Raw genomic sequence first — 23,723 nt, 5'->3', positions numbered from 1 at the left:
ATGTGAAATCAGTGAGTATAGGTATATACTTATTTTGTAAAGGATGTGTACTTATGTAAATAATATTGTTAAAACGCCAAATATCTAATAAAACTTTTGATTACCAAAAAACGACATGGTTTCATTTCATTTTCCCATCGTATAGCAACAAATATACACTTTTGCTTGAGAGCCCAGCAAAATTAAATTCCCCCATATCAAGCACATACCGCCAGAATTTGCGCCACGAGGCGCAAGCGCGTTTACTCGGTGATTCTTATATTAGAAAAAAAAAAAAAATATGAAAATTTTTGCTATGTAAAATTATAACCTTAGACGCATAATTATACAGACATATTCAACAAATTCGGATATGCATATCAGGGCTGTGGACTTGACTCGGGGGGGGGGGGCCTCACCATATTTGCAATTTTACATGGCTATAGAGCTTCAGAGATATAGCTTTTAGCACACCAGCTGTTCTTGCATAACATATTATGTACTATGTACAAGTCACGCGAAAGCTCTCCCCCTGGAAGATCGACAACGGCGAGGATGATGATCGTCCACGAAACAAGCAAAGCCAAACGAGTATAACATCGATATGCAAGAGTATAATTATATATATTACACACGTAGCTAATACGTATATATATAACGAGGTGCATACCTATATTTATTGAGGGCAGGGAGGAGGGCTTCGCCAGAGAGAGGAAGGAGAGCATCCCTCGCACGTCCCCCTGCACCATGCATGCACATCAGAAAGAGAGAGCGGGCCACCCGGCTGCGCGCGCGACTTTTTCCCCGGGCAGATAGTCGGATTTTATTCTGCGCATGGAAAGCAATTTTGCCCAATCATAAATAGGGCTATTGTGGGGGGACACACGGGGGACGCCTCCCCCCCCCCGGCTGACTGCATCTGTATGCGCTCGCTCGGCTATACCCCCTTCGTACCACATACGTAGGATACATCATCATCATCCCTGTGTGTGCACGTATATATATGTATGTACATGGCAAACGTCTCTCCGGGGCTGGCAGCAGCAGCGGATATCAGAGAGATAGGTAGTACGGGAGCACCGAGAGCTACTCCTCTCGTGCGAGCGTCCAGCAATAATTATTTGTCCCCGAGAGTCTTTTCTCCCTCGACGTCATCCTCAATGTTGGCGGCCTCTGGATAGTTTTTGCTCCTATACGTTGCTCTTCTGCCGCTGCTGCTGCTAACTCCTGTTGACTATCAGCCACGAGCCTCCTCAACTGCCGACCCGCACACGTAAATATACTCATCATCATTTTAAACATAACTATATTTATCAACTTTAACTCCTCTCACCCTCAACTTAACGCGCGAATTGTACGGTCTCACCCTCTACTGTTCGAGCGAACTTTTTAATTTTTCGACGCATCTCCCGTAAGTATAGAAAATTGTGTGGAACAAGGTTGAATCGAGCAGCCAGTGGTTGACAGACCAAAAACACTGCTAGTCCGCGCGCGCGGGGAGCTTGCGAGATCGAGCGTGACTTTTCGGGGGTACGTATACCCTATACATATATGGGTATACTATACATATATATACAAAGAGATGACAGAGGGGGGGGGAGGTGCAAGCGATCCTCCCGCGCGCGCTCGCGACGAGTGATGATTTATGACGTCACGCAGACCGACCCCTTGCTCTATATGTATATATGTGAATTATCATCATCGCCAGCATCCCGGTCACCCTATATACAAAAGTCTCACTTGAAGTATATTTCTGCATTTACAGGCCTAATATGGACACAATTGTTGTAGAATTATTATTATTAACTGCTTCGAGTTAAGGGTTGGGTATTTGTGTAACTTTCATAAATTATAAATATACAATATACATATGAAGGGTTTAATATACATACGGCACGGGACGATTCGAGGGGATGGTGCGACGGGACAGCTCGGCGCCGCGCGCTCTACATTCTGCGTTGACGTTGCGTATACATAATTATATACTCACTAAGGGTACATACCTATATATACGTTTTGTTGATACGTGTGTTCATATACGTATAACTTGCAATGCCACTCGAACCAAAAAGTTTTCTTTTTTTTTTTCAATCATATACTCGTTGCGATAACAACAGGTTTCTCGGTACAATTGTAACTGTTCGCTAACGCACGGGGAAATGACGTTGGCGCGTGTTTTCCCCCGGACTAAAAACAAAATAATGCCTAGAAAATTTGTTCGTACGGTAATAGCTAATAGCGAAATAGTCGCGTCTTTAATTTTTTTTTTTTTTTTTTTTTATAACTTTAGCAACTTTGTGTCGGTATAAAAAAAAAAAAAAAAAAAAAAAGATCAAAACGTACTATCTGCACCGCGTACTGCGTTAAGCCGTGATAATTTATGTACGCACAGCACCATCACCACTACCATGTACTATTCAAATATCATTGGAGGTAATAATATATACTTTTAAAATACCCTGTACGAGCGTGTATTTATCGATTTGACTCTTTGTGAGGTTCCCGGTTTATTGACCCGCCTAATTTTATACCTCGATCGAAGCTCCATGACGCGCATCGCCCATTCACCTCTACCCTATCTAATTGACAGAACCGCGCGAAAATAACATTTTTAACAAGCTCTTGGATCGATATTCCCCGAAAACACAATTTCCTACTTTGTGTTTGTATATTTCTTGGTTTTTTTTTTTTTTTTCTTAGTTTGTAGTAATTACAATTGCAACGATAGCGGTACAGTTTTAGCGTCGGTCCATTTTTCACGAACCAATGTCCAACTACTGTATACATTTTAACCGGTTATTGATTTTTCGCTCAATTATACAAATCCACATGTGTGTGTCTATGCCTACCGGCGCCCAGGCGAGGGCATATTATATTAAAAACTAATCGTCGTAGAGAAATATATTATCCGCATTGTATACCTATGTATAGTATATTGATGCATGTGCACGATTTTCAGTAGTAAAAGCTCGACGTAGTCGGCCGAGTCGCGCAGTGAAGCTACATCTGGCCAAACCCAATAATACAATTGTCCTGTATGTACTGTATCGCGCGATGGACTTTGCGTTCTGTATACCTATATTCAGGCATAATTTATGCCGAAAGCTAATTTAATATTTGTGGCCGCGAGCTGCACCGACGATAAATATATGAATACGACAGAAATCCTCACCGCACGAAGCGAAATTCATGTTCGACTTCTGTACAGCTTTTCCATTCCGCAAAGGACTAGTTTAACTATATCTATTTGTTAAAAAACAAAAAAAAAGGAAATCTTCGCTAATGGTATATTATTATTATTATTATTATTATTATGATTATATGATGTATACAACCGGAAAGAATAATAATAATAATAATGATAATGATAATAATAATAATAAGCGGGGGATGCGAGGGTTGTTGTTTGATACACAGAAACTCTTGAATGTGCTAATTAATATACGAGTTTTGCGTTCAAACGAGGATTATTTGCAACTTTCCGCGTTGCTCCCCGAAATTCGAATTAATTTGATGGCGATTCGGGTCAATGTATAAACGTGTGTGGGGTTACGACGCACCACAAGTGTATGCGACTCGCTTCAATTTCATCATCGCGCTTATTGGAAATAAACTAAAACGCTGACGTATAAACATACATACAGTTGCGAAGCAAATATCGTCCATAAGAACACGCGAGGCGAGGATATAATATGTATGTATGTACGTTTTGATGAAAAAAAGCAGGGCCAGCGTGCACGCAGATGGAATATGGGGTCAGGGCCCGGGAAGTGCTCAGCGGCGACACAAGCGTGGGCCCCGGCTCCGTGGCGCAGGTACCCGGGCTGCCGGCCAACTGGTTACAAGAGACGAGTCCAACGGCCTTATTTGGCAGTTCCCTGCTGGCTGCGGCGTACCACCAGCTGCCGGCCAGCTCGGCAGCTCTGCTGTTGAGTTCCCTGCAGACGTTCCAGTCGAGCGCCGATGGGAAGCCCAACAGGAGCCCCTCGCCCGGGCACGCGTCCGCGGAGGATCCCCCGGGGAGGCCCGAGCAGCCCGATGACGAACAGCAGGAGGACCAAGCGAACGAGAGGCTGAAGGTCGACGAAGACGAGACCAGCTTCGAGAGCTGGGTACGTTGGGAACCCCTCGACTATATTGTACTGCTGCAACAATAAGTGTCATGTCAATCATGTTTGTGTACTTGCCGATGCAGAGGGACACGACGATACCGGTGCTGAGCAGCTGGATGTTGAGCGCGTACGCAACTATGCTGGGCAGGCTCTCGGCCGCCACGGCTGCGTTTGAGGCGGCGGCAGCAGCGGAGGACTCGAACTTTGCCTCGGACAGTGACTCGGAGAGCGACCGCTCCACGTCGACGGATGTGTTGTGAGTTTTCTTTTATCCATAAGCATTGTCGTTTAAAATTTTAAAACTACCGATAAATGTGTCTATTACATATAATACCGTTTTTCATCATTATTCGGGACGGATATGGGTCCAAACATAATAATGGTTTTGCAAAACTGAATCAGATAATATGTTTCGGGTTATGTCAGGTAAATGTTGATTCTTTGCGTAATAAACGCGTTTTAAAAAAAATACTGTTTAATTGCAGCTATATCAAGTCTAAGCTTGGGCACTCGTAAGACTGAGAATAAATCGTTTTATACTTGTTTCTAAAACTATTCTTATTATTAGGTATAATTTTTTATAAAAATTACAATTCCTTACTCCCTCTTGTTATGTACAATAAAACTTTTTTAAAACAAGTGTATTTGAAAAGATATCTTTACCACTCGACTGTGTATGATACTTCATTTTGGTCTTCATCTTCAACGTCGTCAGCGTTGTACATCGTACTACCATTTTCTTTGTGATCTTCAGTATCCTTGGACTCGAGATCATCCTCAAAAAGACTATTAACTGTTTTTGAGATTATTAAATGCTTCCGTACATGCCGCCTAAAGTTTGAAATGATCCATCTTGATCTTTTACCAACATTTTTATGGCTTTTCCTTATGGTAATAGTAACAGCACATATCATGCACTTGATAGTACCAACCGATACAAATTTTTCTTCCTTAGTATCTTTATCAACTATTCTTCTTATTTGAACCTTGACAATGGCGTTTTTCATCAGGGCCAATTTTTCTGGGTTGCTCCTCAGATCTCGCTTCACCGCATCTCTCACCAACCGAACAAGTTCCTGCTTCTCTTTCTCACGATTTGGTGGTCCCTTTTCAACTGGTGTCTTTGGTAGCTCTTCGTCTTCAGATCCCGATACTATGTCACCGTTGACGTAGGATTGACTCAAAGAATGGTTGAAAGGTGGAGGTTCAGTGTAATTTATTTTCCAAAAATCACTAGACTTGCTTTTAACAAAGGATACAAGATTTTTTATAAGATAACGATCCCCAACAAGAAATCGAAACTTGTTGGGAATTTTTTGATAGCGTCCATAGTACTGAACGAGGTTGTCACCTTTGTTCAAAAAGTCCTTCATAGATTCACGAACAAATTCTTCAAGTTCACGAAAGGTATCGTCGTTTATGCATTGAAACAACAACGGGGTATCTAAATTGTTGAGGGTCAGGATGTTTTTCACGTAGATGGGTATGTCGATGCCCTTCTCGGACTCCAATTTATTCCAAAACGCTTCACCTGCGAGAGATTCCGAGGTCTTGGTAATATCGAGAATTTGAGGTTTCACGTCACATGTAGGCTCGCTTGTGTTCGCGCTCTTGTCCATTTTATTTTCTGTTTAGTTCAAGCCTGTAACATAATTGAAAAAGAAACTTGTTTATCGTTATGATTAATTATATACATAAAATGCAATCGAGAGGATCAAAGTGAATTTTTCGAGAAATGGCTGCAAGTGTACCAGCTGTAATTTAAACATGCCGTAAATACATTTTTTTATTTCGCGCGCGTATCTATCGAAAAATGGTTTGATTTTCTTGTAGAATTACAAAATAGTACCAATCTCTAGGGCGCAAAGTATGATTTCAGTGTCTAGAGTGCTATTTTGTCAATGTGTGAGAAAACCGAATCAGATAAATAAGTTTCTACAAATCAGAGGACTCCATCGGTATTGTCACAGTGGCAACAGTTAGTAAATCGTATGACAATCAGCTAAAAATCCGATATTAATCATGTAAAAATCGGGTAGCCATATGAATGCAATCTCAAAATGTCAAGTGAATCACCATCAGTTGATATTTATTAAACGCTCAGCAACGGAGCAGAAGTCCTCTATTTATACTTTACTACAGACGTGATTCTCAAAATCTTTCGGAACTCCTCCAGCTGTTCGTCTCGAACGAACCTATACACTGAAAAGTACCAGTTCCTAACGCGAACACATCTCTTGTATCTTGTCAATCAGTGGAATGTGTAAAAACCATGTTATTTTTTATCTATTGTTTAACAATGGAAAGGGCTCTTTATGCGTATATTTTCAACAACATTATTATACTACAGTGTATAATTATACAGTTTTTATAAGTAATTGAGCATATATTACTTATGAATCGTTTACAGAATACAACTTTGAAGTATATAAAAGAGTTGATCGAGTTCCCTCCAAAAACGCAAAAGACTATTTGAATGGGTGTAAACACAATGCGACACTCTTGAAATTGCATAACTAGCACGTAAAAACTCGCATCCACATTCTCAAAGCGAATAAATAGAGTAGATTTTATAAGCATTAAAAAAAAAAAAAAAAAAAAAAGATTACCGTAACCTGCTGTGTTGGGTAATTATACGATTTAGATCACCTCATTGGTAATTTATAAGCTAAAACAATTAAAAAACAAGACGAAAATGTTGACAATTTACCTTTAAAGATAAAAATTATAATCAACTGTTTTCCGGTAAAATTTTCGTCCACATCACCTTTCACATGATCCCACTGATCCCATATACACTGGTCTCGAAATTCTCTTGAATTCACTAAACTAATCAGTACATACAAGTCTCACAACGAGAATCTCCTCGAGGATCCACAACGAAATGGCGGCTGATTTTACATCGAGTCGATTGGTACAGCGTCACTTATGCCTGCTGATTCCCCGTGTCTACTGTCAGGACTATGCCGAGATTTCTACGGTCCCCCTCATGCGCAAATCGCAGAATATCGAATATCTGCGCAGATTCCCCATGTGAAAACACATGCCCCGGCGTACAGAAGAAAGCGCGCGAGAATCAAAAATGTCGCTCTTTCACAAAAAAGTTTGTTATAACTAAAGATTTTCGTTGTCATTTAAAAAATTACACTAATCGATACCAACAATGAATATTTAAAAAGCGAAAACGCATATACTCCTAATATATTATAATAATAGAACGCATATAAATAGAAATATAAATGACGTTATCGTTCGCGTTGTGATAAGATCAAGGGAGAGCAGCCCCAGTATCGGTGGCAGTGCCCATCAAATGCAAGAAAAGCCAAACAGCGCAGTTGTAGCGACATCAACTCGTACGAAGACAAAGAAGAGACGAACGACCGACAAATCCCGGAAAAGCATCGATACCGAGGCCAAGGAAAAGACTGGAGGTGCGGACGCGAGCGACGCCCCCAATAAACGATCCCTAGCCCTGCAGCGCGTCAGGTATAGGTACATAATGCTGTGGTATACTTATTCTCCTTTTTTGTTTTTTTATTTTTCACCTCACACATACTTATGACTCCAGAAATCTGTTTCATCGTTTATCTCGGTTTATCCGCGACGCGGTGAAAAATAATAATAAATAAAATGTAACTGCAGGTACGAGCGCGAGGAGTACCGGTGCTCGTTGTGCCCCTACGCTTGCACGATCGAGAAGGCCTTTCAGAGGCACCTGCGCGCCCACGCCCGCGGCACGGCTTCGGAAACGCGAGTCAGTTGCGCCGTTTGCGGTGCCGATCGCTCGTCCGAGGTCGATCTCAGCCGCCACATGCGCCGGCACCGCGACAACCGGTACTTTTGCTGCGACATTTGCGTCTTTCGCACGGTACAGCTGAAAAAGGTCCGTATATACGTATACATTTACATTTTCAGCCCTAATTTTACATTATTGCATACACATATATCATGGCAATCAAAGTATTTTGCGTTGACCATAAAGTTATATGTACAATCGATGCGAGGTATTTTTGTTGTTGTTGTTGTTGTTGTTGTTAATTTTCATCGAGTGTACGTACATTGTCGTTTTGTCGATCGAAAACAGTTGATTCAGCACCGGCGGATGCACACGGGCGAGAAGCCGCACCTGTGCCCCCATTGCTGCTACAGGAGCGCGCGTCGGGACAACCTGCGGAGCCACGTGCGCCGCGTCCACAAGAAGGAGAACTTGTACTGCGACACCTTCAGCCCGCGGGGCGTGTTCATCGTGCCGAAGCTCGAGCAGAGGCCACCCGAGGGCGACGAGCAGCTGGTGGAAATCGAGGAGGAATCCGCGAGTCCAGCCTCGCCTCCGTCCGTCACTCGGTCGTAATCCTTGGACGCTCAGCTTATTTTTTTTTCTAAATACCTGTAATACAATGCAATCGGTTTGGCTTATCTTTGCGAAACACGTCCAGTTAGTTTTTATTCGGGTGACGGATATTTTACGAGTCGTGTACGTCAAACGTACCATGTGGTTTTATATGCATATATAGATGCAAGCAATAATTATACCTACGTGTGTTATACTTACTACAATGAAAATCCATATGTGCTTGCAATCTTACATTCCAAAAGCAACTGTCAATTTATTCGTCTCTTTTGAGTAATCGTGTGTACTTATTGTATTGGGTATACGTACGTGCGTGAGGCTCGCGGGATTTCCCCGTAAAAGGGATTGCGGTTTGAAACTTTCAAGTCAATTTTTTTGCGAAGCAAACCGATCAGTCGTTGCTTTGTATCGCACAGCTAAAGATTATTAATTAACAATTAGATACTACGAATAGCTTAATTCTACAAAGTCCTCAATATTTACACTTTATGGTGCTTCAAAATGTGTCATCGCTTAATTAAATTAATTTTGACATTGAATTTGCGGTGATAAATAGACTGACGACACACTTGGTGATTTTAGACAAGAAAAGAAAGAAACAGCGGCCAAATAATAAGACTGTAGCAAAGTAATATAAAAGAGATTGATGATGCCCTGATCGAGAATATGATTGGTCTCTACGTATTGTTGTACGTGTATATGTTTCATAATTTACAAATTTAATTTTGGTTAAAAAGGGAAAAAAATACCTACACTTCCTACGTACATAATATAATATACAAGTACTATTATAATACGTGCGGTTCCGTCCGATTTTCCGTTCAATTTTTGCGGATTGTTGCTATAATTTCTAAGGTAACATGATATACATTAATCGTGATTATTGAGTGATATTATGCTCTTATAAGTAGTTATACGATGAGATTATATATATATTTTTTAAAATAAATATTCATTTACACAAGAAAAAGCGAGTGGATCGAGTAAGTAATGAATTCATTGATGAGCCACAGAATTTAATGATTTAACGGGTCCTAATAAATGGCTATGGATGTTATAAGTGATTTTTATTCTATGTTATGTATATATCATCATTAATACTTCGACGGGCTAATGAGTAATTGAAGAAAAGACTGATACGTATTTTAATTGCTAACTCATCGATGTGGTCGGCTCTTATTATAAATTATATTAATATGTGAATTGAGGCTCTCTGGACTGTAAAGTTGCGATGAATGGTGAAAACAAAAAAGTTCTTTCTGTTTTTTACTTACGATAAAATTTGGCGATTTGTCTGTTTGGAAAAATCATACACTTTCGTAAAACGGTGATTTGAAAAATTTGTACTTATTGGGTAAAAGAAAAAAAGAGAAATTATCGTTCAGTTAAATTTTCCACGTTTAACGTCATACTGTAGTGTAAACAATTGATGTTACTCTAAAAATATATTACCACACAGATACTTTACTAATATGCAAATAATATATTTCTAAAAAAAAAAAAAATTTGAACTTTCCTGTAAAGTTTAAGAAGTTGTGCCAATATTTTCCGTCTATTAAAAAAATATGTTTGATGTGATGCTATTATTACTGCGAGTTCCATAATATTTCTTGTTGATAATATTTACTGTATTATCATTGTATCACATAATTACCAATAACAATAACAATAATGCACACGTTATTTGGTAATAAAAAATGAAAGTCTTCAAGTGAACTGTAAAAGATTTAATAAAAATAAGTACATACATACGTATACATAAAAACTAGTTACATAATTTGATTTTGTTACTCGAATGATTTTCTGTTAAAAAAATAAAACGAAATCTCGAAACGTTTTTTATGAATAAATTTTACAAAGTTATAATTGTTAAAGTATAAAAATACTACTATTAAATTTTCTATATCTTATTCCGAAACCTCTATGTATATTAGCCTTCAACCCAAATTTCTATGGATGTGATTATAATGTAGAATTACAACGAAAAATACAACATATTAATAAATATTGGGAAAAACTTGCCTTATCTTTATAATAATTATTAATAAAACAAGTAATAATATTTGTTATTGTTCATTGGTGTTGAATATTTTTAAGTAAATCTTCAAAGTTGAAATTTTTCACTTGTAATTTAGTATTATATAATACATACTTCATTCGTAGGAAAAATTTTCGTAGTTTCACCAAAATTATGATCAAATTAAGATTTTTTTATAAAATGAAAACTAAACACAAGTTTTATGTTTTTTTATCATGCGATAAAATAACGAAATACTATTCTCGAAATGATCGTCCAATTACAATGAAAATTATTATGTAAATAAAAAAGCGGTTATATATGTATAAATGAATAAATATATACGTATGTATACGACATTCGACGTTCCATTTGGCGATATTACGAATAAGAAAAGTTTACTGTTAAGCATATTACCAACGTCAATACATTTTTCGACGAGTGTTCGTGCAAATAAATGCTACGAATTATACAATCTAAATGTGATATTTAAATAAATTATACATTTATTATATATATATATACATACAAAAATACCTACTTATAAGGAAACGACATTACGAAGACAACAGCTGAATGAATGCCATCCAATCGTGTACAAGGCTTTTGTGATTAAAGTAAACGTACAAGTATATGCTTTGAAGAAAATGATGGTTGGCTGACGATAGTCTTCGGAGTGAAGCACTACCTACAGTCACAAAGTTCCATTGGATGTACTTATTTCAATTTTATGGAAACGAAAAAAATGAATGAAAACAAAGTTGATGGAAATAAAAAATTGCAAGGAAAAATCGATGTGTATTTTAAAAATTCAATGTATGCAGCTTTACGAATAAACAATGAGTCAATCATTTAAGCAAACTTGGTCAAATTTTTTCCTACCCTTTGGTGCAGTACATGGATTATCTGAAAAAATACGACTAATCGTACTGTTTTGGAAAATCGAACAATAGAAATGGATTTTAAAGGCTTCAACAATAAGCTTAAAACTAGTCAGTCACTTTTGTTCAAGTAATTTTTGATATAATAAATAATAGTTTTGAGAAAATCGTATTTGTTAAAAACATACATGGTTTGAGGTGTAATTTTTCAAGTAAATAAAAAAGTTTTATAAAGCGATGAAAATAAAATGATCAGTGGAATCGACATATTTCTTCAATTGTAAAAAAAAGTTAGCAATTTATGGATATTATTTATCGTAGAATACTTGATATTTATCCAATAACTTACATTTTTCCTTAGCTCGGATCAAAAGTGTGAAGACAGCAATAATGTCATTATCTCTAATAATTTCCAAGAAGTATAATTTTGTAGACTTTCAACCTCCGTTTTCTTCATGATGTGTACAGTATATATAGCGAGTCCAACAGGACGGACCGATTCGAAATGAACGATCAAACAAATTTAGCAAAAATTACATAATAATAATCTTTTGAAATTGTTATTTAATACTCACTCGTTTCGTATATTCTTTTAAATTTTATTATTCCTTGGGATTGAAGAATCTGAACAAAATTGTATGTAAAAAGGATTTTTGGGTTCTCACTTGAGTAAAGTTTCTTGTTTTTCGAAACGGAAGTTGTAAAGACCGACATCTCCGAGACAACCTGTGGATGCCTTAAAAAAAAAGTCCCGCGCGCCATCACCGCGAGAACCGCGAGAAACGAGGAATAAGGGAAATAAGTTACTACTTATGACGAATTCGGTTCCAAAAATTATTTAAAATGCGTCCTCTGTTTCTACCGATATTGTATTACTGATTTTCTTGGGGGGTCATATTCATACAATCGACATAAGATAATTGACTCTCGTCGTAATTTTTTAAAAGAGTACACGATACCAATGAACAACTTTTATGATTACACTTGTTTACTTCCTCATGCATATTATAGTTATAAAAGAAATAATAAGATAAAAGGTATGAATATATGTATGTACATACATGTGCTTTCAAGATCAGTATTATTTTCAGTTGACTCCCCCCCCCCTCTCTTGATATCATAGATATCTATTTATAACTAGTCCGAAAAGCTGGAATTCGGGCACTTACAAATTCTGGGATTGTAGATAAATAAAATAATATTGCCGATTGCCGCATCAGGCGTATATGTATCAAGACACGGAACACGGATCAAAGACTCTAATAGACCAAGAGCTGAGGCCGGAGGGTAGTCAAAATCTTAACCAGCCGCCACTCTCACCAGAATTGGGGAACCTCATGATTTGTGGAGGTCCGAAATATTTTGGTCATATTTTATTCTGGTGAAGAGTTTCGTCGGTATTTAAAAAGAGCCATAAAGATTTTGACCATCATTCCGGAGTCCGGCCTCAGTTCTTGGTCTATAATATATAAGAACATGCACGGACACTGAATGGACCAGCAGAACCACACCACCAGAGACTAATCTCTGACACCACCTACAAAGGGTTGCCCAAAAGTTGTACTTGCTAAGTATATGTGTATACGTGGAGCTGGGCCGGGGAGCTGATAGGATGTCCAACAATGTCCTCTCCGGGACAGAGCTCTTAACCTTACAAAGTTAATAGAGATAAAGGCTCTAATAGACATCTAGTGTACGACACTTATATCTATTTGCCAAATATATATATATGCTTTCATGCATGCTTTGTGCATTTTGATACTAGCTTATTATACTTTACGTATTAATATATAGTATTTTAAATACATCTGTAAATACACACTGGGAGAGCGAAAGGGACAGAGAGTACCGACTCACTACCGAGCTGCAAGCGCCAAGCGCCGTGTGCGTGCATGTGCAAAATTGCACATATATGTATACACACACATACCCCGTCCGTCCTGTCCGATCAGCTGTTAGTTCGGACTGTTCGGAGGTATACCTTCCGACGACGACGAAACACATATATAGCCGAGAAGATGCTCATTTTCTTGATTAATGACAGTTTATTTTAATAAATGCCTTAAGTGATGAGTAAAACTCCAAGTTCGAGGTGATAACTAATTCTTAAGGTAAAGGTGACGGCCACGTGTATACCTATATATGTGTTTTTCATTACTTTTTCTTCAAAGAAAGATATCCTTTTTTTTTTACCATTATTATGTGGTCTGATCAGTGGAAACGTTTTCGAGAATAATTACTGTGACTGTGTGTTCTTATTTTGATTACATTGCATTACAATTTTGAATAAGGTTCAAGTGGTTATAAAGATCAAATTAGATAAAAATTTGTAGGAGATTTATAAGAAATAAAACACGAAAATTTTTGTTGTAATGCAAACGATGTATAAGTACATTCATTAAAATAACAAGACAATGAGCAGATTTATTTTCACTTTATATTTGTGTCTCTTAAGATTACCTGCGGTTTCATGGATCTCCTAGAATCTCCTTTCAATTTCATTGCTCTGTATTTCTACTACACTACATCGTGTTTAGTATCCTTTGACTTTAACAAAGACATAACATCGTGAATAATTCTGCACAGAAATAGATTAGTCGCCATCATAGCATATATTACAATTTTGTTTTAATTCGTGTTCACAGAGTGAAAATAAAATTTAATCAAAACAGAATCATTTGCTGCCATAATTGTATCGATTACTACACTTAGTCTGTAACAGTGAAAAACGACTTTGTTCCCATCTTACTATTATCTCTTATCCTGTAGTTTGAATTCTATTAATTAAATTTTTTTATCGTAACTACAATTACAATCATTGCTTCTTTACCACTATAATTTTTAATTTATTTCGTTTAGAAATAGAGCACAGGATTTTTCGAATGACCATCATAAGACAAATTGAGCAGGAACGGCTGAAAGGGGAGTATCCAAGGGAAGTTATCGAGATTTCTTCGGCATGACTAACAGCAGTGTTAGTAGCAATGCTGGAGCTGCAGAATTATTTCACATGCTTGAGTCTAACAAACTCATTGATGTTGAAGAAACCAAAAAGATCTTTCACGATCATTTTCTATCCAGTGAGTACTTAGCATTGCTGTCATTTTTCTCAAACGTTTACTTTTGAAGCCTTTAGCAACATTTTTACTATGAATGAATTTCAGTCAAGGATAGCTGGTTGGTAAACGGATTATTTGATTACTATCTCTCTACTGACTCACTGAGAGCTGTTGAGGTTCTAGCAGGTGTAAGGGAACCACATGATAAACACTTGTTTGACAAGCTGACTGAAACACTTGTAGCTAAACCTGCCAACAATGGACAGAAGATCCGAACACTTGTTCTGCTGGGCCATGTGGCAAGGAGACAACCCACCTGGCTCTACAAACTGGCTAGTCACACGCTCTTTAAACAGCTACTTCATTTACTTAAGGTTTTTATATTATTTTTTTTTTGTGTTAAATAATAAATTTATTTAAATCAATTTAATAGTGCATATATTTAATGGTACCCATATTCAACAAGTACTGATTTTTATTTTTTTTATTTTTTCAGACGGAAGAAGACATAGTATTGCTAATGAGTGCACTTCTCTTATTAATAACTTTATTGCCCATGTTACCAACAGCACTTACATCACACTTGCAGGAGATATTCGAAGTATTTTCAAGGCTTGCATTGTTTCACTACAATCAACTTATGTCATTTTCATCTGCTAACTTTAATAACACTTCATCAGCACCCACGCCAAATTTTATTGGTGACAGTGACGCAGATAAATTACACTATATTCATTTACAGGTACATCTATTTATCTACATTTTTATGAGTAGAGTATCGCTTGACAGAAAAAAATGTACCTTGAATTTCTTTTTTGCTTTAGATTGGGCTACAGCATCTGTTCCATAGACTTTATGCCATGTATCCATGTAATTTTGTCTCGTTTTTGAGACACCAATATCAGAGGGATCAAGTATCGATTTTTAAAAAAATAATCAGTCCAATGTTAGATTCCGTTCGTATGCACCCGTTGCTCGTTACAATGTCTAAAGATTCGGAGATATCTTCATCCAGGTACAATAAGAACAGAAAGCTCGATACAGTAAAAAATTAAAAGTTGGATCTAATTTATCGACAATTATAATTATTTTTTTTTACTGGTAGGTGGAAGAAAATGGAGCATCACGACGTTGTTGCAGAATGCGGTCGATTTTCGGTATTAGAAAAATCGAGTCGAGACGAGGCCTTACCATATACCAACAATCGCTTTACGCCGATATCAGATTATTCCTGCCCTTATACACCGATGAGCACCACCTCGGAATTTCCTGTGGCAACTGATTTACCAAACGGCAATCGGGAAAGTTTCTGGTCACCAAGTATGGTTGTGCCGGCTCACAGTCCGACACCCACGAGCTCACTCCAGGCAACGCCAATACCATACGACATGAAGTCCGCGCCATCTACCCCCGGTGGTGGTTTGGGGTCTGGAGCTGCTACGGGGCCCGGTGCCGGTGGCCGCAGTCGAATTTCGCCCCCCGAGGCTGCTGTCGAGGCTACGCCCGAAACTACCCCTGTTAAGGTGTGATCAATATTAAAAAAGCAAATTCAACGATATCGGTTTGACTCTTTGTTAATTTTTTATAGGATCTTAGGCAACCTGTAAGACAGATGCCAGTAGGTTCTGCAGCGGTCCGGGCGCTCGGTAGTTTCAGCAACGGATCGGGCCACTTGAGTTCGAGCCGACCCTCCACACCTGTGACCTTTAATTTTAACAATCATCAGCATCCAACCCAATACCATTCCACCCAACTGGCAAGTTCGTCCTTTTCACCGCTAGCACAGCTTGGCGAAGGTGGTACTTCGATTATAGACCGCAAACTGGGCAAGCTCTTAGCCGAAAGACAAAGGGCCCAGATTGGTGGTAACACGAAACAAGATGATGATATTATTGTTAAGAGAACGTTGACTCCTGTGGCTAATGAACAATCGATCGGTGCTGTGCTCAACGGTCGTCCCGAACCTTGGCAACTCAGAGAAACGCAGCTCGAAGATCAAGAAGTGTCTGATATTGTTTCGTCGACGAGAAAAACTGCTTTCGGCCATAAAAACGTTTCCGATAAGGATCAAGCTTTAAAAGATTTATCTCGCAAGGTGCGCCTAAAGTTCTACTGCAAATATCCAACGCCACCGGTAACAGCTCAGGTCAGTTTAAAAATTTTTTTTACGGCTATTGGCATAATTTTTACAGTAATTAACTGATAAACGATACTTTAAAAAAAAAAATCAGATTCGACGTCGATCTAAATCCTGTCCAGATGTTTCAATGTTTGCAACAATCTGCAACGAGCGTGGCAGTATCGGTGTTTCTACGACTTTTCGGCCTTTAAAGCCTGTCTCCTCGTCAACCTGCGGTGTCGTGCCTTACGAGTGCTTTTTTCACGACCTTATGGAGTTGCGACCACAGTCAGTCGTCCCGTTTACGACAACTGCATCTGTGGCGCCGGTGGAGTCGATAACTCCGAGTTTCAGCGCGAACGAATCTAGATTATCGCCTAGCGCAATGCTGGACCGATACATCGAAGTCTGCGCAAACAGTCATCATTATGAAAATAAGTCTAGTGAGCCCATAATTTACTTTTTAACGCTTATTGTCTAAAATATGCAAAGTTAATGATGTGAATTTGATTATTCATTTAGGACCTTCATCTAGACCGAATTGGTCGTCGAGTGGCAGACAATCAAAAATGGACGACGAAGCTGAAAACGGTGGACCGCATCACCCATCGAACGATGAAGCTAACGATTCTGGCTACTGGAGGGAAATCGACCGAGCGAACCAGCAGATTCAGTTGATGCAAATTCAGCTGCAATTCGAACGCCAACGCAGGGAGGTGCACGCCGAACGTAATCGCCGACTGCTTGGTAAACTACGCGATTCGCGTGCTCTTGAAGAAATAAATTCCTCCATGGTGAAGAAATTACTTCAAATTTTTACAGCAATTAAAATTGTCACGCTTCTAATTGTTCCTCGTTACAGGCGCATCGGCTAAAATTAGCTGAGAACGAAGTCGAAACGTTGAAAAGCGAGATAATTGCAAGCAAAAAGGAAGCCCGAGCAGTTGAGAATCAACTTGCAGAAAATGTCAATATTTGGCAGACTAAATGTAAAGACGAGCAACAGCTGAACATGCAGTTGAAAGACAAAATCGAAATGTTGGAGGATGGGCTGAAGAGCGAGAAAAAAAAAGTGATAGAGCTCGAGAAACAAACACGAGCCTCGGAGGCTACCCTCTTTGAAGCTGCGCATCAACTTAAAGAAGCCTTGAGAGCGGCTAATCAAAGCGAGGAGCTTAAGCGCGTGCTAGATGGTGTGCAAAAGAGGTTTCTTTTACTTGGAGAGGTATTATTTTAATTAATAAAGAACCATTCGATTTTGAACGTTTTTTTTTTTACTGTTTCAATTCATTTAAATAGGCACAAGCTAGAATTCAAGAAAAAATGGTGGTTCCTGTTAATATGACCAGGCAAGAAGTGGCCCTAATGCAGAGAGCTTGGTCAGAAGAAGTTTCTAGTAAGTATGTTTGTAATATTTGAGAATCAACATTTGTACAAACCCAAAAATTGTGTCGCTTTTTAGATCTCCGGCGTCTTCTGGATTCACAAACGCTTCAGCTCGAATCGCTTAAATCTCGGCTAGTCGAGTACGAACACAGAGACGCACGTAAAGAAGTGCAGCTGGTCGATCAACAGAGACTCTTGCAGGAATCTAAAGAGAAGCATTCTGCCGAGCTCGAGGCTGTCGAGTCCAAGTACAAGGCTCAGGTAGAAATAAATTTGCTGCTGGAGGGCCGTATCCTTGAACTACACGGTAAATTAGAGCAAGCCACGATGTGCAGTTCGAGTGGTGCCTCGACATCTCTGAATCTTGCTTCTTCGGCCTCGCCTAAGGAACGCTCGCCACCGCTTTCGGTGAGCTTGGCCTCGTCGAGCGAAGGCAGCCTTGCGTTCATTCACTCGGCTATGAACGACAGATACTGCGACACCGCTGGAGAGATCGCGAACCTGCATGCCATTGCCGAACCCATCCAGGTTACACCGAGCACAAGCAGTACTGCCATAGCACAGCAACAGCAAAAAAGCTCTAAACTGTCTTCTGTCAGACATCAAAGGTAGAGACAATGTGAGAATGACGAATGTTTTATAAATTTTTTTTTTTTTGTTTGATATAGCGTTGTGGGCGAGCATCGATGAGTGGTTATTCTCGCGTGGAAGAAAAATGAAATGGTTGTTTTTTTGTATTTGCGGAGAAAAGGAATTTTTGTGTACAAATGAAAGATTTATTGAAATGAATTTTGTGAAGCGTTATTTATGTGTTTTGGTGCAAGTAGGAGGAGTACACAAATACGACAAAATGTTTACACGAATGCGTAAACGATATATAAGTATCAAGTTTTTGAATACCACGATAAAAGATATCTGCGACTTAATCGCTTTAAATTAAGTAATATTTTGTAAGCAAATTCTTCATTTTAATTTATTTTTTCCCCTTACAAATAATGTTAAGTAGTTGTCAAACTTGAAAATGTCTTTCAATATAACTTAAATTTTTTTCCATATACTTCAACAATGGGTTCTCAAGTAATAGTAGTTACGTTTCTCTATCTGGAAGTTATTTAGAATTGTCTGAAAACTTCAGTTGATAGTTGCATTCTCACTCTCATGACACAACACTTGAATGGGATTGTCTGGGATAGTGACGTGAAAAAACTTTTTTTATCTATAATTTCATAAGAATATTGTTTTGTAAAAATAATTTTTTTTTATTCACTACCATTTGAATTCTACACATTTTAAGTTAAAAATGTAATTAAAAACAATTGTTAGAATTGTTCGGTAACATTTCATGGAGTATAGATTTTTTTAAATATGAAATACAAAAAAAAATATAGTTTTTGATCGGGACGTGAATACCGATTGAATCAACTTTCAAAATGCGAAACCAAGCTTTTGCTAATGTGTGCAATGTGAAATTGCATTTTCAAAATCTAGAAAATTTTTTAATCAAAGAAATTTTCAATTCATTGTTTTAAATATAAAATAATCTAAAATAAGAAACCCTAGTTTGCAAAAATATTTAAAAATCTCGCTTTCACAGGGCTTTATGGGATTTTATAAACGCTTGTACATCAACTGTATGAATACAGAAAATGATATTATACACGCGTATATAAATAAAAATAAGGAATGAATTTAAAAAAATAAATTCTGTTCCTTATAATTTCATTCAACTACTATTTGCTAAATTAAATTAAAACGGGAGATCTTAATTCTAAAAATAATAATTCAAATTTACCTATTTAAATTGGTGAACTGTGTTTTTGAACAATTCATTGCAAAAAACTGCTAATGAACTGGAAGCCTGGCTTTTATACATTCGCTTATAATATATTTTTGGATCAATTATAACGAATACTTTACGAATCATCAAATAATCAACATTTATACTATCTTTTTGAACATCAATATTTTTTTTTCATTTTTCCTTTTAATCGCATCTCAGACACAGTTCAATTCCATAGCTTGGTAAAATCACGTACACACATTTAATTTATGAGCACAGCCTCTCTAACGCGCATGCACACAACATGGAACTTGATCATTTGACACAATCATTACTATGCACTCTTAAGAACGAAGGACATCACCATTATTGCGTCTTTTTGTCCTCCTTATTGCTCACAGTGTCCGTGCCCTCTATGGCTTTTTTATTTTTTTCGTCCTTTAATTGAGCTTCCATTTCACCACTGAACCCAAACTCGTTGACTCTCTTGTGATCAATCTTGTAGATCCAACGTTGATACAAAAAGATAAAGAAGACAATATCATCGCGGAAGCAGCCAAGCCTGTACAGAGTTGGCATCTTGATTATGAAGGCAAAGATGTCATCAATGAAGGTGTTCAAGAACTTGTAGGACATCATACGCCAGGGCATGTGAGCCACACTCTTAAGCTTGTAGTTGATGAACAGCTGGGGTGTCATGGCAATGAAGCCAAAGGTAAGGAGGAAGCCATAAAGCATACTAAGCACCCACGTATACCAGCCCCTGTGTTCGAGGTACATGAGCGAATAGACGGCATAACCACCAAGAAGTGGGAACAGAGCCCATGATAGATACTTGAAGGCCAGTCTGTCGTACTCTTTTGTCGAGGATTCGACGTACGAGCTTTTGTCTTTAAAAGTCAGTCGGGGAAAACCAAGGATGCGTTGTGTGCGATCGAGTTTTATGTCTACGACCTTGTTGATCTTCCACACCTCAATGGCCATACCAATGCCGCAGCTTATACGTACTAATGTGTTTGTTTCATTATCTAGCACATAGAGGAGAACAATGAGCGATTGGAAAACATTAAAGAAAACTGATCCTACTGAAAGACCCTCCAAGGATTTGCGGTTATTCCAAAATTGAATGTCTGAAAATTAAAAAAAAATTCATCCAGTTTTCGAACGATCTTATTTGACATTAATATTCAAATAGGAACTAAGATAAAATTTACCATTCTTAAATGCTAAAAATTCGAAAACGCTGTGGAATATAGAAACAACTATGGTCATGCCAAGTAAGTAAGGATTTGTTTCCAATAACATTTCCTTTAATGTGTCTTGATCATTGTTATCCTCTTCTGACGTATCACCTAGTTGTATGAAATCGACACTCATTAATTAGGTTTAGAAACATTATTTTACCTAATCTCGTAGAAAATTTATCATGTTACATAGACTCGAGAGCGTCCAAAAATAACTCACCAAGAATAGATTGGACAGTCCATTTATTTCTCATTGTGTGAGCAGCAAATAATTGCCACTTAAACAATGAAAGAGGTTGATAAGTTAATCTCAATTCAAGTTCCGTAATAGTATTATTCAATGGTTGATAGTCTCTTTGCATATTCCAAAAGTCGTTCATGAAAATAATAGGTTTGTAAAATTTACCATTGGATGAAAATTCAATATCTGAAAGATGAAAGTGATGTAATATTATCAGTCACATCAAAAATAGTAGACATAAAATCAATGTATAGCTTACATTCATCCAAGGGTGAAGGTACTTGGCCTTGTACCCAGTTTGTTTGGTCAGTAACCAAATTTATAGTCAAGTTTGGATGCCAGTGTGACACAATTTCTTGGTCCATTATTTCAGCTTTCTGCATAGAACGATGTTTTAATTTTCATTATAAAAAAAAACAAGTTTATAAAAATTCTTAACTCACCTTAATCTCTTCTTCACTTGCTTCAGTTTGTCCAGTCAATAAATTATGTGTTTTTTGGTATCTAATTTTCTTAAACTTATTAAGTATTTTTTTAGTGTAAACAAGCATATCCTTGGAATGTAAATTTTTATCAGACGAGGCATATGGTGATTGGCCATTCATTGTGATGTAAACGTGCAAATATATCGAGCCATTGTTCAGTAAGTTGGAAGAGGGTGTAAATTTGTGAATCCAAACCCTGCTTCCATCACCATCAAGTCCACTGTACCAATCACCGTAAATCAAACCATATTCTGCCCATATTTTTGCATTAGAATTGTTGAAATCATTGAAAATTTCAGACTCAGATAAGTAAACATGCAAATCAAATGCTGTGCCATTGGCAAAAAGATTAAAAGCAGAATTTGGTGCTGTGGCCCGACTCCCATTGCTTTGCGTGGTTGGTGCAGCTGGTCTTCTAAAGAAAGAACTGATGAAATAAATGATCAAAGCCCTGATGATCAAGGTTTTAGTGGTGGCAAAAAATGACTGGGCAAAGCTGTCTTTTTGTGGCCCTTGTCTTTGCTCCCCTTCCTGATTCTCGACCTAAAATAATATAAAATTTAATTGTTATTTCATACATAAAATTCATGCTGCACAAGGCTAAGTCGATGATTGCTATAGTTAATTTGCTATTCTATAAAAAGTATTTCATGCTATAAATGCCAGTTTTCGCATATGTGAAAAATGTACAAAGATTTTTGCAAAACTATTCCTTGCGATTCTCCTAAAATATATTTGTACTATAGTTAATGTATATGCATTCTAATAATTCAAGCAAAATCTCAATATCATTGAAATAATACTAGGAGTATCTTCAGCCAAATACAGAATGTTAATTACTTAATACATAAAAATTGACACGAGCAAAAGAAGCGATTCAGCTAATTTCTGCTCAACAACAAATACTTAATGGACAGATAAATCCCTTGAATCTACAAGTTAAAAATGCTCTAAAAGTATAAGCACGTGACTTACACGTAATACATAATAATCATCTGAATCTCAAGTTTGAATAAGTAGGAGAGCGTGAGCTCTTAAAAATTTCGACTCACATTCTGTTCACTTTCAACGGGCACAAGCTCCCTGTTGTTTGAGTCCTCCGCATCCTGAGGCTGAGCTTCCTGGTCCGTAGCCTCACTCTCGCGAGTCATCCTCACCTCTTGATTCGGTCAACACGTCAACAGGCAACAGCTACGAACACGACACGCCTAATATTTCTGCGGTCGGTCTATCCCCGGACGGACGACCAGTTTTAATTGCTTCTCCTGCAGACGACGTTGATGTATTCAATTGGTAAACCGTAACCCAAATATATTGCTTCTTGTATTGAACACGTTAAACACCTACTTTTTTTTTTTAATTTTTATCATCCGACGTGTCCACATCGACCGAACAACGGCGACAAAGCAAATGTGACTACCCTATAACTATATAGACTAAACTTTAATTATTAAGCGTTTTTTTTTTTCTTCGTGGCAACGAAGAGCCGAGTTCAGCCCATCAGCTGCGTATATGGGGGCTAAGCGACCGTGGCGTGGCGTTGATTGGTTCCACCATTCACGGTTGCCTTCAAAAGAAAAGTGCGTACGTGTGATCGGTGTGATATAAATTTATGTACAGGTATACACTGCCAATTAATTGATGAGATTTGTAAATGGTAATAAATGGTGACTGTCTGTCTGCCATCTACTTGGATATTGGTACTCTCCCATAGGCATACCTATGGGTGTGTTCCAGTAACGCTCTCCGACAACTTAATTACTTATGTCTTACGATATCTTGCGTCATGTTTAAGGACGGATTCACACGGAACATTGGAATGGTATTTATAACCCAATAACACGGAAACGCTGGAATGGTAAAACCCTACATGACCCAATAAAATAGGAACGTTGGAATGGTATAACCCAGTAACCCCACAACACAGGAACGTTGAAATGGTATAACCCCATAACACAGGAACGCTGGAATGGTAAAACACAGGGTGTATTCCACTCAATCACCAATCAACGCCAGCAAGTTACATATATATATTATGTACGATTTCAGTGCCTAATAGCAGCACTATC

At 37.9% G+C, this 23,723-nt stretch overlaps 4 protein-coding genes across 6 annotated transcripts; 2 read left to right on the top strand and 2 right to left on the bottom strand.

Annotated features, from left to right (window-relative positions):
* Positions 1-3,845: 3,845 nt before the first annotated feature.
* On the top strand, positions 3,846-8,442 carry LOC106645155 (uncharacterized; the record flags this gene model as incomplete). Its single annotated transcript, XM_014360942.2, has 5 exons — positions 3,846-4,091; positions 4,175-4,347; positions 7,359-7,583; positions 7,734-7,974; positions 8,176-8,442. Coding segments are annotated over 5 exons (1,152 nt in total), but the record flags the coding sequence as incomplete, so codon positions are not given.
* On the bottom strand, positions 4,698-7,028 carry LOC149375642 (uncharacterized). Of its 2 annotated transcripts, none has more exons than XM_089598461.1 (2): positions 6,802-7,028; positions 4,698-5,733 (listed from the first exon to the last, which is right to left on the bottom strand). In XM_089598461.1, the coding sequence occupies exon 2, from the start codon at positions 5,708-5,710 to the stop codon at positions 4,751-4,753; it is 960 nt and encodes a 319-aa protein (XP_089454587.1). In that variant the 5' UTR covers positions 5,711-5,733; positions 6,802-7,028; the 3' UTR covers positions 4,698-4,750. The 2 variants fall into 2 exon arrangements, with proteins under 2 accessions (XP_089454587.1, XP_089454588.1); XM_089598462.1 differs by lacking the exon at positions 6,802-7,028 and adding an exon at positions 5,941-5,986.
* A 4,855-nt stretch (positions 8,443-13,297) lies between the features above and the next one.
* Tsc1 (tuberous sclerosis 1 protein hamartin) lies at positions 13,298-19,590 on the top strand. 2 transcript variants are annotated; one of them, XM_014360945.2, is made up of 12 exons: positions 13,298-13,451; positions 14,200-14,420; positions 14,505-14,773; positions 14,896-15,141; positions 15,224-15,414; positions 15,505-15,922; positions 15,988-16,545; positions 16,631-16,961; positions 17,041-17,312; positions 17,381-17,743; positions 17,818-17,914; positions 17,981-19,590. In XM_014360945.2, exons 2-12 carry the CDS (start codon positions 14,300-14,302, stop codon positions 18,514-18,516), a joined length of 3,402 nt encoding a protein of 1,133 aa, XP_014216431.2. In that variant the 5' UTR covers positions 13,298-13,451; positions 14,200-14,299; the 3' UTR covers positions 18,517-19,590. The 2 variants fall into 2 exon arrangements, with proteins under 2 accessions (XP_014216431.2, XP_089454998.1); XM_089598872.1 differs by lacking the exon at positions 13,298-13,451 and adding an exon at positions 13,538-13,587.
* A 278-nt stretch (positions 19,591-19,868) lies between these two features.
* LOC106645162 (putative lipid scramblase CLPTM1) lies at positions 19,869-23,390 on the bottom strand. Its single transcript, XM_014360951.2, has 6 exons — positions 22,707-23,390; positions 21,613-22,197; positions 21,429-21,546; positions 21,149-21,355; positions 20,899-21,036; positions 19,869-20,814 (listed from the first exon to the last, which is right to left on the bottom strand). The coding sequence occupies exons 1-6, from the start codon at positions 22,803-22,805 to the stop codon at positions 20,051-20,053; spliced, it is 1,911 nt and encodes a 636-aa protein (XP_014216437.2). The 5' UTR covers positions 22,806-23,390; the 3' UTR covers positions 19,869-20,050.
* Between the last annotated feature and the right edge of the window lie 333 nt (positions 23,391-23,723).

Source organism: Copidosoma floridanum, unplaced genomic scaffold (assembly GCF_036245765.1).
Source record: "Copidosoma floridanum isolate Cflo_tuat_1 unplaced genomic scaffold, Cflo_Japanese_pri ptg000006l, whole genome shotgun sequence".
NCBI lineage: Eukaryota > Metazoa > Arthropoda > Insecta > Hymenoptera > Encyrtidae > Copidosoma > Copidosoma floridanum.
This window is presented reverse-complemented; position numbering and strand designations above follow the sequence as displayed.

What these genes read in the sequence shown, in the direction of transcription:
- LOC149375642 (XM_089598461.1), bottom strand. Translation starts at nt 5,710, where the DNA reads ATGGACAAGAGCGCGAACACAAGCGAGCCTACATGTGACGTGAAACCT.
- Tsc1 (XM_014360945.2), top strand. Translation starts at nt 14,300, where the DNA reads ATGACTAACAGCAGTGTTAGTAGCAATGCTGGAGCTGCAGAATTATTT. An exon ending in TCACGATCATTTTCTATCCA is followed by an intron (nt 14,421 to 14,504) that starts GTGAGTACTTAG and finishes AATGAATTTCAG; the next exon opens with TCAAGGATAGCTGGTTGGTA. An exon ending in AGCTACTTCATTTACTTAAG is followed by an intron (nt 14,774 to 14,895) that starts GTTTTTATATTA and finishes TTATTTTTTCAG; the next exon opens with ACGGAAGAAGACATAGTATT.
- LOC106645162 (XM_014360951.2), bottom strand. Translation starts at nt 22,805, where the DNA reads ATGACTCGCGAGAGTGAGGCTACGGACCAGGAAGCTCAGCCTCAGGAT. An exon ending in ACCTTCACCCTTGGATGAAT is followed by an intron (nt 21,356 to 21,428) that starts GTAAGCTATACA and finishes TTCATCTTTCAG; the next exon opens with ATATTGAATTTTCATCCAAT. An exon ending in GACTGTCCAATCTATTCTTG is followed by an intron (nt 21,037 to 21,148) that starts GTGAGTTATTTT and finishes TCATACAACTAG; the next exon opens with GTGATACGTCAGAAGAGGAT.